This window comes from Erpetoichthys calabaricus, chromosome 4, assembly GCF_900747795.2.
Source record: "Erpetoichthys calabaricus chromosome 4, fErpCal1.3, whole genome shotgun sequence".
Classification (NCBI taxonomy): Eukaryota; Metazoa; Chordata; class Cladistia; order Polypteriformes; family Polypteridae; genus Erpetoichthys; species Erpetoichthys calabaricus.
Genome location: NC_041397.2, coordinates 302,890,519 through 302,905,539, shown reverse-complemented (window position 1 = coordinate 302,905,539; position 15,021 = coordinate 302,890,519). Strand labels below are relative to the sequence as shown.

The following is a 15,021-nucleotide window of genomic DNA, read 5'->3' as shown; positions in this document are numbered from 1 at the left end:
GCTCTTAATTTGCTTCATTGGATGATTCAAGTGTGACACATGCTCAAATAATTCCACAGACAAAAAATCTTTGTTTTAAAAATTTCAGTAAAATGTCAAGGCAAAACAGTTCACACCAAAATAAAGAAAAAATGAGTATGAAAGAAAAGAAAAGTTCTGTTTAAGGCATATATATTTTGTTTCTCTCTTTAAGTTTGGTCATAGAGTCGTGCTTGAGGCACGTCAGGCAAGTTAACATATTAGACACGTTAAAATGTATGCCATCTTCTGTTCTATTTGCAAACATATCTAACAGTTTATGCTAGCAGTAGGACAATTTCTTCACTGGATTAATTAACACTCTGTTTTACAGATATACTCAAGAAAGTTCTATCTCATGTTAACTTACAGTGGGTAAAAGATCATACCATATTCTAAGCAGCTATAAAAAAACTGATGTTCTACAGAAATTAACACTAGAATCCCTGAAGCCTACAAAAAAACTTGTAATCCCGGGCCACTTTAAATTCCTTCTCACCTCTCCATCAGTGTTTTTTGTTTTGTAAATGTCTCAATCAGCACAAACGGCAAGCAGCCTGCTTTCCCATTCCCCCTCACCGCCAGAGCTCAACTCGGGCAAAAAGTTCTCCTAGCTCAAGTCTTGTTTATCTGCGTGTGAGGTGCCTGGAGTTGTATAGGGTAAATAATATATTGTTATTTGGAACATATGCATTTCATGTGTGTTCCGTGTCTACAACAATCTAAATGTCGGATGATAGGAAATGCGAGAAACACAAGAAATGTTGAACAAATACCTAAAATAGAAACTTTTTCATGTCATAGTACTAACAACAAAATTTTAAAATAGAGTGTATAATGTGTAAAGACTGAAGTCCAAATATCAAATAAACACTTTCACAAAAGGTACATGTACAACAAAACATGTGCACTTTTATTCAAGAATATAACCGAAGAAAAAGAAATCGAGTTAGGGTATGATGCTGATACGACTGTTTGGGTGGTGCAGCGGTAAAAACTGCTAACTCGTAATCAACAGGTTGCGGGATCAAATCCGGGCACTCTCCAGATTTACCATTTTGAGTAGTGAGCTGCTCTTATTGTTACTATTGTACATTAAAAACATACATTTGATCTTAGTCTGCAACAGCCAGTGTAAATTTATGGTACTTGTAAAGGTTAGCATTTTTTTTATTCAGTTTTATACTCTCAGTCACGTTCACACTCCCCCCGATCTGACACTGAACCCAGATGAGGAGATAGAGAACAGAAGCCCTCCCCGCAAGCAACGTCTACTCACATTTAAGAACAACGCAGCTGCACCAGGCGTAAAGGAGAAAGATGGAACCATTTGGATGCAGCAAGAGGTCAGGCATCATCCTGCCAGTCAGTCTGCCCCACACGTGTCCTTCAGTGAAACAGCAAGGCTCGCAAAGATATCGTGCAAAGTTCTGTTTGCGATTATGTTTTGTGATGGTCTTTATATGAAAAACATGTATATGTTACTTATATAAAAGCCACATCGAATGTTGTTTATCTTGATTTATTTACTTTCCAACTGTGTTTGATGTTATTCAGGAAAATCAAGGAAAAGTGCCCAGTCACCCCATTGGAGAAAGACTTTCCGCGACTAAGGTCATAAAGCTTATGAAATCATTTCTGGACAAAGGCAGAACCGTAACAACAGTTGCGTAAAGTGCGACAGAAGCTTCCACCTGCAGCTAAAGTCATTTGCGTACTGAAGTAGCATTGCATGTGTACTTTGTCAGCATGCCCATGTCGATCAAACACAGGAAGCTCTGCATTCTAGTTGTAACTTTACGCCATAGGAAGATAAACAAATAAATTAAATAAATCAAAGTAAATAAATACATTTTCGTTCGCAGGCTTCAGGGATTCTAGTGTTAAGGAAACACTTATATGAACTTAACATTAAACATTAACTTTCTAAGGTTGTCTCTTATAGTCTGAGTGGACACTTCCAAGACCATGGTAGTGGAGGCAGCTGACTTCAACTGAGGGTAACATCAAGAAGTGGAAGGAACACATCAAGGAACTCCTACAAACACTGTTATCAGCCCTTTTCTGAGAGGGATAAGAAGCAGCTAGAAGCATCGATTGGGTTTGGGTTTGCTTCAATGCAAAAAATAGATAAGATCATTCAGAAATGCTCCCTGAATTAATTAAGTACTAGATATCATGGGGCTATTTTGACTAAATATCCTTTTCCATGATACATTGAAGCCAAGGTCAACAGTGTCAAAGGCTGAACATCCATCCATCCATCCATCATCCAACCCGTTGAATCCGAACACAGGGTCACCGCAGGACACACACAAACACACCCACACACCAAGCATACACTAGGGCCAATTTAGAATCACCAATCCACCTAACCTGTATGTCTTTGGACTGTGGGAGGAAACCGGAGTGCCCAGAGGAAACCCACGCAGACACGGGGAGAACATGCAAACTCCACGCAGGGAGGACCCGGGAAGCGAACCCAGGTTCCCAGATCTCCCAACTGCGAGGCAGCAGTGCTACCCACTGTGCCACCGTGCTAGGCTGAACATTAGCATTCATTTAAGACCAAACATGCAGATGACAATATTACATATCAAAGAAATTCCTAAGTTAAACCCAGTGATCTATGATGACATAAAATTGGCTGGCTGAGCATTTGCGTGGTGGAAGACTTTCAGCAGATCAAAGCAGCTATCTCTTTCCATGGGTAAAGAGAACATTATAGCTGATGCAAATGTAATTTCCTTACATCAAATGACTCTAATTTCGTACACTCTGCTTTTTGGGACTAGTCCCACTCATATAGTCTGAGAGGACAAATTCCAGACCTCATTAGTGGAGGAAGCTGCAATAACCTGTGACCAGAAAATAGTTACTATGCATCATGGCAGGGACCCTAAGGCCCTTTGGTGAACACCAACAGTGAAAGACAGCGGTGAAGTTGGAGAATGAGGACTATTAGGCGGGATTTGTTGACTCAGAGACACTGAAACACCAAAAAGGCAGCAACAAAGGAGACTGAAGTGAATATCTGTGTGAGGGTAGGGTTTGTTGAGTTCCTGATTACTGAGGAAATTCCTCCCTGAGAAAGTCAAGTTGGGGTATATTTCAATAATGTAAGGTCAGATATAGAAGAATGAATTGGGGACGCTGAATGAGTTTGTTTTATATTCTACCAAAAATTACCATTTGCTTGACTCGCCACAAAACTAAACAATAAATGTAATCAAAAATCAGTTTGCATACAGGGCTTAAAACATTCACACTGCATGTTAATATGCCATCTGATCTTCTGTACACAGACCTACTGGCATTAAAAGGTGACTCGACTGCAAGCAAAAATGACCACAAAGACTCTTAGATAATGCAGAATTATAATAAACTGGGCAGGTATAGGAATGGGAAAGGGGCAAACAATCAGATATTGATGGAGAAGATTACTTAACAACCGATGAAATATGAAATGTAATGCTTTGAAATGCCTTTCTCCAGACCATTTGATAGATAGATAGATAGATAGATAGATAGATAGATAGATAGATAGATAGATAGATAGATAGATAGATAGATAGATAGATAGATACTTTATTAATCCCAAGGGGAAATTCACATACTCCAGCAGCAGCATGCTGATAAAAAAAATATTAAATTAAAGAGTGATAACAATGCAGGTATACAGACAGACAATAACTTTGAATAATGTTAACGTTTTTGTATGATTAACCTGCTGTAAGAAGCATCAGGAGTGTTTAATAGGCATGTTTACAGATCGATTCGAAGCTCTTGTTAGTCATTCAGTGAAGTTGCTTTGCTTTCACCACCTGTTATTATGTTGAATTTATTTTCACAAATAAACATGTTAATTCCCTGTGCCTGGTACAATAGGGAGCTACTTAATAATCATGCTTATCTTTTTGAAGGAGATTTTTTACATATCCCAGGTGAAAAAAATGAAACAGATAAAGTCTCCAGCAGTCTAGGACTATGCATATGCCCGGCTGCTATCCTTGAAGACGTCCTGACTGGGTAAGAAATGTTCATATTTTATCTTAGATAAAGAGTATCCAGTAAAATGAGTTTTAGATTTTCTACCATTCTAAAACTGCAAAAAGGGAATAACAATATTTCTATAGCATGTTTTCATACAGAGGATGTAAAAGAAAGTGCTTTACAAAAAAGAAATCAAAGAAAAAACATTCAAGGAAAGAAAAATAAATTAAAAATAGATAAGAAAAGGAATAAATAAATGGAATGTCTAAAGAATAAATAAAAATAAATCACAGCACACTTCCATTACACACATTTACAGGTAACAGACAGAGTACAGTTCTTATTTATAGATCTGTTTTCAAATATCTTATAATTAGTCTGATGCTATGGTTGGATGGAAAGACAAAAAAAATAATAAAACCTTGTAGGGGCAAAATGCTGGTAAATAAAAACATGCAGGTGTTGCAAAGGTCAAAAGACCACCCAGACCCCACTGGACATTCTACAGAACATAAATGTACTTAGATAGTGGGTCTCATTGACAGCAGGAATATCTGCTCTCATTCGAACATCACAGGCGGCTGCTCAGTACTTTGATCAGGAGGTGGTGTTAAAGTGCTAAAGCTGATTATTGGTCTTTCTATCTGACACTGACTTTGACATTAAATCATAAAATTACATTTCATTTTTAAAAAGGTGCATTTCATTTCTTTTTACTTTGCATCCTATGGTTGGGTTAAGCCCCCCAAAAGTGAGTCACAGCTACGCCAGGGTAATTCTCTTCCAACTTTGATTTCATATTGGATTTGCCTGCATAATTACAGTAGAATAATGGTAAGCAGACGAAGTAAACAAGGGCAAAGTTTTACCATCTTCTTTACAAAAAATTAACTAGGAACAAAATTGTAAACAGTAAATTCCCCATTTATGAAATTAGTATTAGCAGAAATGCACAAGTCAAATATTAAAAAGGTAATCTTATATATAAATGTCTACGCATGGAAGTGTGTGTGTGTGTGTGTGTCTGTCTGTCTGTCTGGCCCGGAAGTGTGATGCTACAGCATGAAGCTCAAAGAGCCGGCAAGGCAGCCCCAAGTTAACACGTCAGAAGAAGTGAGAAGTACGAGGCTACAGCATGAAGCTGAAAGAAAGCAACTCCGTGACCAAGGTGAAACTGCAGTGGAAAGATAAACTAAATTAGCCGCTGATAGGCAAGCGAGTTGAGCACATCAGCAACACTAAACCTCCAAGGAGAGCGAAACTCGCTTAGCTGCTAATAGACAAGGGGGGCGAGCACGTCCACAAAACGAAACCACTGACTCTGCATTTCAATTTTTTTTCTGACGATTTCGATTATTTCTAGGATTCCAGGCTTTTTACAGCATGGGTTTACAAAGTTAGTCTTTAATAAACATAAATAATTAAGAGGAATCAGAACAAATTAGCACAAGGTCAGTGAGAGTAACACTTTAGCAGAGGACTGAGTTGTGGTTGAGTGATGCAAATAAAACCAACTGCAGCTCAGCGTTGGCAGGACAAATGAAATGGTGGTAGCTTTAGGTGGTCCATGCCCTAGGGTTGCCAGATTAGAAAATTAGAAATACGGGACACTCTTAAAATCTCTCTCTGTATTACTATATATATATATAAATTTATACATGCCTCCTACACACTCAGACCAATATATTATATAAAAGTAGAGACATAAGTTAAAAACATAAAGCAAGGATTTTAATGTGTTATGATGAAAACAAAAGTAAAATCATTTGAAAATTATTTAATACAAGCAATTCTGTAAAAGTGAAATCATTTGAAAATATTTATTTAATACAGACAACAGAGAAATATTATTATTATTTAATACAGGCAGTTAGAAAAAACATGTGCCATGGCAAGTAGTAACAACGCACTTTGTTGACAGTCACTGTATGTTGCAATGCTGATCCAGAACTGCACAGCAGCACGGCTGGAGAGCAAAACGGTAAGAGTGTCACCGTCCTCTGCCAACCATAGCAACTGAACAAGTTGCAGACAGGCAGCAAACACTCGTTTCCTCGTTACATTTGGGTAATTTTCATCAAGAGAATTGGAGAAAAGAAAGAATAATTACTTATAAAGTTACAACTAAGTACCGTAAGAAGGTAGTAAAAATATGTTTTTATTACGAAATTTGAAAATGAACTAAATACGGGACATTCAAGTGTCCCTGAAAGGTCAGTACGAGACAGGGGACAAAATGATCAAATATGGGACATGTCCCGTATATAAGGGACGTCTGGCAACCCTACCATGGCCCCCCTGCATTCAATGAGTATTGTCAGGGGATCTGTTCTTAGCATTGGGTTGTCAATTAGTAATTAATAGTTTACATTTTCTTTTTGCATGACTTTTTCTGTTTTGTTGATTCTTAGTGTTTTTTTGTTATTATTATGATTGCTTATTAGTTTTTTTGTCATTCAAGATTTTGTATTTCTGGACTCCTTCCTTCGTTTTAACACTTAAATAATACCAGAGTGGCTTTGCAGAGTTCAGCTTCCTGTCTCAGATGATTAATCAGTCTGTTGTAGCAGTTAAACTCTTTTATATGAAACAGTCATCTTAGGTAACAGTTTTACTGCAGGTGCAGATATCAAAACAAATGAAGTGAGTAGAAAGGTCACCTCTGTCACAGGAGTCACTTCTGGATAAACAGAGCAGCACTTTCACTAATTGTCTAATCCAAGTGTGCTGCCACAGAGTGTATTAAAGGAAGCCATTACACTTCTTAAGTATACCCCAGAGAAGTGATTTCATTCACTTATGTATTCATTTATTAAGTGTCTAAAGGGTATTGAGTTGAGTTCTTGCAATGTTCTGATTTAAATGATGATTACTGACATGGCTTTTGCAATTTCCATTCAGATTAACAAAGTTTACTTTTTATTATTTAGCTGCATGCCATTTGAATAGCAGTATGTGATGATTGTGAAAAAACAGTCAAGTTGTGCTTGTTCTCAATCTCAAGTTACACATAGAGAAGCAGGTTAACAAAATTAATTAATAAGTTATGAAAACTAAAATATCCTCACGTAAATATCAAGTAAAACAAAAAAAAAATAGTGCACTTTTCAATGAGACAAACAATCACTCTTCCCTATTTGACTGTAGTATGTGTACCAACTGATGACATGTTTTGTCACCATCTTAATTAAGGCAATGGTGTTCCAGTCACTGTGCTTCAGAAATTTGCCATAAAAAGTAAAACTCACTTGCAAAAAGGAAAAAAATCCAAGCATTTTCATCTATGAGTGTTCTTTTAGTCCTGTTTTGAAACTTCAGATAAATCTTGGAAGTTTCATGATGACAATTTCTGTTTGTTTTAGTTTTGTCCTCAAACATTTGCCATCCATTAAAAAACCGAGAGTGTGCTCCCCTTGACTTACTGAAATAGAGGAAAAGGTCATCAGAACCACTTCCAGTTGCGCCATATTTCTCAAATATCATACCTTTGTTTCTCATCATAACTTTTACATCTGGCGCCGCCGAGAGTGGCAGCCTTTTCAGCAGCTCCGTGTATGACTGTATATGTATGTGCATTTTTCTACTTTTATTTTTCTATTTTTATTTATTGATCACTCCTATTACTTTATTTTATGTGGATTTGTTCCCTGGACACATGTGAATTTCCCCCTGGGATTAATAAAGTATCTATCTATCTATCTATCTATCTATCTATCTATCTATCTATCTATCTATCTATCTATCTAACTAACTAATTTATAATATCGATACACAATCATTTATCTCTATTTATAGTCAAACTTTACATTAAAATATTTTAGCACTTACGGAGGATGAAAATGGTGGTGGAATTTTGTCATGATTGCATATGCATTACCTAGATTATGTGCAAAGTAAAAAGACTTATAGTTACCTAAAAGCATAAAAAAGTGCTAGTATTATAAAATACCAGTAAGCTTGAGCATTCATAGTTTTTATTCTCTTTTTCTGTACGTTTAGCATTCATTTGCTCAGAGGTTGATGCACTTGCTGCTTCCTGAGCATCTCTTCTTTTCTCCACCCTAGCAGCTCACTTCTTCTCTTCTTTCATCGGCATCTGTTCACGTTAAAACTGTTTAAGTCCGTGTTTGTGTTGCAATTACTTAGCACGTTTTATTTAATTCTTTATTTAAGCTGGCACTTAACACTGCAATCTGCCTGAAGAATGATTTAAGATATGAAGAGGTAGGGGAAGTGATGGTGAAGGTGGTAGGGATGAGAATGGCGCCCCGTACACATGCGTCGCATGGCCATCCTACTGGCCGCTGCTGAGAGTTGATTCTACGATACAATAAAAATTAAAAGGAATAACCTTGAAGGTCAATCATCACCCTGAAAGCGGATAGTAGACGTCACGTAGTATATGTGTACCAAATTTCAGGTCAATAGTTCAAACGGTTTGCAAGCTACAGGTGATTTAAAATGCTGGACAGACAAACGAAGAGCCATGGTAGCGTATTATATAAGAAGATTTGTTGCAATACATTTAGCTACATTTAATTATAATAATGATGGCGGAAATAAAAAAAAAATATAATAAAATTAAATGTATTACCAGGAACACGATGGGGACACAGCAGCTTATTTTTCCCATTACATCTTTATATTTACATGGCCTGTTCAATGTTTACAAGTTATTATTAAACTGATGATGTGTAAATTAAAATACAATTAATAATAGTTACCGAAAGAATATGCATTAAATACAGTTTTTAATACCATGTACACATTTATATTTCCATGATACAAAAAAGTGTTGTTTAAATAAATAAATGGTTGTTTAAATAAAATACTACTTTCTGGTTGAGTAATTTTTCTCATATTTCATATCTGTTTGATATTAATCACTATAAATATTTATAGATAATTTGGATAATCTATCTGTAATTATATCCATAGTTTACTTGAAAATTTGCCATTGTATTCAGTTAAAGTACCACTTCCGGTTGCCGCAAGTGGCCCAAAAGTTGATAGGATTCCTTATTTTTATATAAAGCAAGTGTACAAAATCTCATTGACTGAGGGAAAAGCGTTTTCGAGTTATTGTGTTTACACACAGACAGACATAATTTCAAAAATGATATTTTCTGACGCAGGAACATCTAAAACATCAAAATTTATCAAAATCTCAAGGTCAAATTTTTTCACGTTTCCTATACTTTCTCTCAATGATCTATACAAGAAAGTAAAAAATAATACTAGCGATATGCTGTTTTTATAGAAAAATGTTCTCATATGGTCCCTAGGGTGCACTTTCCTTTACTTTAACATGGAAAATCAAAATATCTGTTATGGTGAAGGAAGCTGACCAGAGGCTTTTCTTTCTGAAACAGTTAAAGACTTTTTCAGAGTTTTTCAGAGCACAAGTCTGCCTTAAATGTCTTTTGTCCATCTTTATCATGATTTCCCATGTCAATATCTCTGTCAAGGTCTGACAAAGTTAGAATGACTGGTGTGCACTGTTTCTAAAACCATTTATTGCTGTTTATTTAATTTCAGTGTGAAGAAGTCTGTGGCGCGTTCGCAGGATGCTTACAGTAGTAGGGAGGGAAGCTGATTGCTCCTGCAGTGTTCCCCATTGTGACAATCTGGGTTGACCGCAACTCCTCACAATCCTGAATGTGATGCCCAGGTTGCCTGCAGCCTTGGAATCTCCTCCTTAAACCCAGATATCGATAGTCATGAACCGGGTTTCGCCTGTGCAATGAGGATACTTAACAAGAAAGAGGGAGATGCAAATGTGCAAAGTGCTTTTATTTAAAACAAAGGCAGCATTCAAAAACAAGTGCAGTGCAATAAGTCTTCTTAAAGGAATAATGTCAATAAATAATCCATAAAAACAGTGTCGAGGTGGTGGTAAAAATGTCCAAAAAATAAATAAAAAAATACAATGAAGCTGTTAAAATCCCAAGGTTAAAATGCAGTCAGGATCTATTTTAAACCCATCATGAGTCTTAATGCCTCTTTCTAAAACTGATGTCTTCCCAGCTCACTGTTTTCAGTCTCCTCAGAGATGTTGACTGACAGACGCTTGGGCTTGGGCCCCGGCCACTTCAGGCACCTCAAGCCCTGCTCCTCTCATTTAGGACCTTTATTCCATTCTTTATTTTGTTCTTTATTTCTCTAATGTTCTTTTTTGCGTCTCGCCTTATATCAGTTATGTTCCCCCCCCGAACCTTCAGCTTGGAGAGTGCGTTTCAATCTTCACCAATCTCCATAGGCAGAGTTGCAAGTCCGGTAGGAGGTGATGTCGCAGACTCACAAGGGAAATTAACTAAAGTTGACAGTGGGGATGAAAAGGCTATGCTCGGCTCCAATGATAATCCTGGAGTCAATGAGTGTTTCTTGCCCACCTCACTCGTAGTTTTGCTCCTACTAACGCTCTCAGCTGGAGCCAGTGCTGCTGCGTCAGGTCAGTCTTTGGAAGGCCGTACCATGAACATGAAGCCGGTTTTGACTTTGATGGGGCCTTTGCTGCCTTACCCTTTTCCTTTTCCTTCTGAGCCCTTTGTTTGCTACTCATGCTTATTTGTACTTGCGTGTAGTATTATTAAATCCACTCGGGATGAAAAAATACAGGATATCTCAAAATGATATATAATAAATAGTTCAAAATAACACAGCTGCTAATGGAGCTCCATCTCCAACAATGGACAAGGCCAACTCCCTGCTCCTCTAACTTGCCACCATCCCTCTGTGTCTGTGGATTCCTACTCAGAGTGGCTAGTCATTCCAGTTACTAGGTTGCTCAGCAGGAGTGACCCTTTTTTCCTGTCTTTCTTCCATTAACTGCAGAACTTACGCTTTACTTGTTCTTCTTTTTTCCTTGACCTCATCAGGCTCCCCTTTATACCTGTAGTTCCACCAACATAATTACCATTTGAAGAGTGCTGCTGCAGGGTAGTTCGCCTAATTTTAACAATCAGCTTGCATCCACACCAAACACCCTACAGACCCAATGATGCAGTTTTTTTTTTTAATGCTCTGACATGGTTGACACTGCACAGTTGGTTGCGCTGAGCACCTGCATCCACAAGGTACAAAGGTAGCCTGGGAAAGAACAAAGGAAAAAAGAACAAACTTAGAAGAAAAATCAAGGAAGTACGAAGGAGAAAAAGCAAAAGACCAGAATCAGCAAAGAGTCAGTATTGTGAGAAGGTGGGCAAGGAATTCAGGCGAAACCCTATGGTGGAGCTGAGGAAGAGGTGCTCCAGGGCTTGACTGGATTGCTCCTATTGCACAGTGGATGCTGAGGGAGGCATAGGGAAGACAGGCTCAGCATGTCCTTGGAGACGCCAAGAGATAGTAACCGGGACAGTAGATGGCAGTGAACTGCTATTGCCAGGGTCTTAGCCCTGCTGATCATTCTTGAAAGATGGGTGAGATGGGAGTGAGAGAGAGAGAGAGAGCGAGCATTGGGAAGGAGATAAAGGCGATTCTGACTTTCGATTTTATCCTTGATTTTATTGAATGTTTATTGTTATTTATTTGAATTTCCAGTGGATTTTTTGGGGCAATTTATTTTTGAATGGCTTTAAATTAACTACACTGCACTCTGGTTTGGACACTTTATTGTTAAATGAAATAGGACAATACACTTTTGTGCCAACATTGTTATTTATTGATGTGTTCCAATTGCTTTAGCCATCCCGGTCATAGCTATCGATGTCTGGGTTTAAGGAGAAGAGGTCAAGGCTGCAGGCAACCCTAGCATCACATTCAGGATTGTGGGATGTTGGAGTATATTATGGGGGTACTTAGTTCAAGGCAAAAAACAAATCCTGAACGGGGAGGATCATGTCCATTACAATTTACATTAATATACACTTCTACACGTACATGTGGTGAGCCAACCTAGAATGCACGTCTATGAGATGTGGGAAGAAACTGCAGAAACCGAAAGGAAATCCATGTAAATCTCAGTGTTGAGCGTATTACACTGTACTGTACAGTACTACACTGCCAGTAAGCAACCTGAGATTTAAGCCTGTTTTCTTGGAATTTCTGGCCTTCAATGTATACCACTGTTATACCACATCACATCACACAGGGTCCCTAAAGTTAATATTCTTATTCTAAAAGCCTAATTTTAAGATTTTAATCCTTTGAGCCAAAATGTAAAAATTTATTAAATCACTGAGTCAGGTTTTATTCTTTTTGAACATAATTTTAGTTGTTTTAAACCATAATTTTAATAGTTATATTTAATGCCTAATCTTAAAATTACAGCTTTTATTGTGTTGTAGACAGTCTATCCCTACCCCATCCCTTATCTTAAAATCCTAGGTGATACAGCTATTGATGGGAAGGTGAATGCCTAAACTTAAACAACCCATCATTAGCCCTAATGTTAAATTTCACCTTTTTAGTATAATTTTAACCCTAAATTATAATAACCCTAATGTTTAGTAACCCTAGCCCCTAAGATTAAAACTCTATTTGCTGAGGGACTTTGTATATATGGGCTTGTTTATATTCATTTATTTATTTATTATTTATTTATTATACAAATACCTTTTAAAAGAATAGGTTTTCCTCGTTTTATATATCCCCAGTTTTAAAATAGATTTTAGGGCATTTTTACAGCTATTTATTAGATATATAGGTAGGTCTCTTTAAGTGGTGGCTATTTAAATATAAATTTTAACCCACTTTCTTGACCTTTATTATTTTATATAATAGCATTAATAGGCCCATTTGATTGTTTATATTGAAGGATATTTTTAGGGGATTATTAATTTATGATAGGGCGTGATTTTAATACTGGATGCTGGTTTTTAAAATTAAAAATGTTTTTTCACGGGCGGAGTGTGCTAGTGCCCCTTGCCCCTCGCGGGCAAGCATCCTCCATTAACCCTAACCTAGATAGGGAGAAAGTCTATCAAAAATCAAAACGGAGACTTTTTAAGACTACTCGTTTCCTGATTGAATTCATATCTTGGACAAAGCAGCTTATACTGCTGCACTAAAATTTATCAAGAGGGTGAATCCAACCAATCAGGCAAGATCACATAGCAACCACTGTCAGTCCATACCTGCTGTCAAAATGGTGACATGACACTGGTAAATTAAAAAAAATAAAATTAAAGCCTTTCCCAAACAAATACATACAATTTGAAGTCATATATAAAAATTGACATCAAAAATTAAACTTTCAAAATATTAAATTCTTGTAAACTAAAAATATGGTTCCAGGCCCAAAAAAGTTTCTAACAAGAAAAGCTGAGTTTCTCAATTTTCCGCACTCTTCGTAGGTGGGTGGAAAACTGGAGAACCTGACAAAAAAACACCAAGTAGACACATGGAGAGTGCGAACGATCTCATTTTCTATCACTTCGAATGAAAAAGCAGGTTTCCATTCATCTGTTATATGTTAATGAAAGTTATAAGCTTTCATTTAAATTTCAAAAACACATTTTCTTCTATTTCTAACATTAATACACTTTTTAATTTTCTTTTTCAGATTTACATCAAGAATTTTTCAGGCTCGCAAGAAGAAAAGCACAAATTATGTCTGGAACAAACCAAACAATGTTAGTCATCAAGGAATTTATTCTTGTAGGTTTCCCAGGATTTCAAGACCAAGAAAGCAGAAAAACACTCTTTACAATTTTTCTCATTACTTATCTTTTCATTTTGCTAGTAAATCTCATGCTAATCAGCATTTTTATAGTGGACAGGAATCTTCACACCCCAATGTATTTTTTAGTTTGTAGTCTTGCTGTTTTAGATATCGTGCTCTCAACAACCACAGTGCCAAGGATGTTAGTGCTCTTCATCGCAGATTTAAGATCGACTCCATTTGCAGCCTGCTTTACTCAAGTCTATTTATTTTTAAGTCTGACCTCAGTTGAATGTTTTCTTCTTGGCCTAATGGCTTATGACAGGTTCTTCGCAGTCAGCAAACCCTTACACTACCCCACCATAATGACCAACCGTCACATTCTGAAACTGATTATCTGTTGTTGGCTGGGTGGATTCCTGTGTCCAGCAACAGCAGTGGGCCTCGCCCTTAGGTTTCCATTTTGTGGTCCTAATAAGATCACTCAGTGCTTCTGTGACTATTCTTCTGTGTTATTATTGGCCTGTGGGGACATCATGGTTACTAGCTATGTGGCATTAGCCATTGGCCTATGTATTTTATTTATTCCATTGATTTATATCATCTTTTCCTATGCAAAGATCATTATGTCAGTACTGAAAATTAGCTCAGCGGGACGTATGAAGGCTTTTTCCACATGTGGCACACATCTACTGGTCATTTCTTTATACTTCTTTGTTATTGCAGGAGTATACATTTCTTACCGAATTCCTGGTACCTCTGTTGATGTGCGGATCATGGCATCCGTGCTGCAGAATGTGTTGCCCCCTCTAATGAACCCAATAATTTACTGTCTCAGGACAAAAGAAATCAGAGAAAGTTTTGCGAGGAACCTTTGGAAAATTAGAAACATACTAACACATTCCATTACTTTACAATAACTGTCAAAATACTGTAAACAAATTGTAGGCCTCAAGCATTGTAGTATGTGGCAATCAGAATTTGTGTTTGTTGAAAGATGCTTTTTCAAAATAAGAAATAAAACAAATACAAACAAGCTGTGTACTGTGTATATGTGTTCGTTCGCATATAATCACCAGAAGGCAAGCTAAACTGTATCTAAAATACTTTATCTGCATTCTAAAATACTTTACTAAAAATGATGTGATAGAAAGCAACCTTACTAATGTAAGAGAACTACAGACTTGGATGTACAAACAACGAGACACCAAACAACTGCAATGTATTCAGTGTATTGTTTTAAAGTGCTACACTATGTGGCATTGACATAAACAAAAGTAAACTGCATGCAAGACATGATACCTCTTAAACTAGAAGTCATTTGAAGAGCAGGGTGTCTCCACTTTAAGGGTAAATAAATATGTTCTTAAAACTTCTAAATTCCTAAGGTGGTAACTGATTTAATTAGA

General features: G+C 36.9%; 1 protein-coding gene across 1 annotated transcript; it reads left to right on the top strand.

The window, feature by feature from the left end:
• The first annotated feature begins 13,524 nt into the window (after positions 1-13,524).
• LOC114641245 (olfactory receptor 6N1-like) lies at positions 13,525-14,578 on the top strand. Its single transcript, XM_051927250.1, has one exon. The coding sequence runs from the start codon at positions 13,561-13,563 to the stop codon at positions 14,530-14,532; it is 972 nt and encodes a 323-aa protein (XP_051783210.1). The 5' UTR covers positions 13,525-13,560; the 3' UTR covers positions 14,533-14,578.
• Positions 14,579-15,021: the final 443 nt, after the last annotated feature.

Excerpts from the sequence above, each read along its gene's own strand:
- LOC114641245 (XM_051927250.1), top strand. The coding sequence starts at position 13,561 with ATGTCTGGAACAAACCAAACAATGTTAGTCATCAAGGAATTTATTCTT.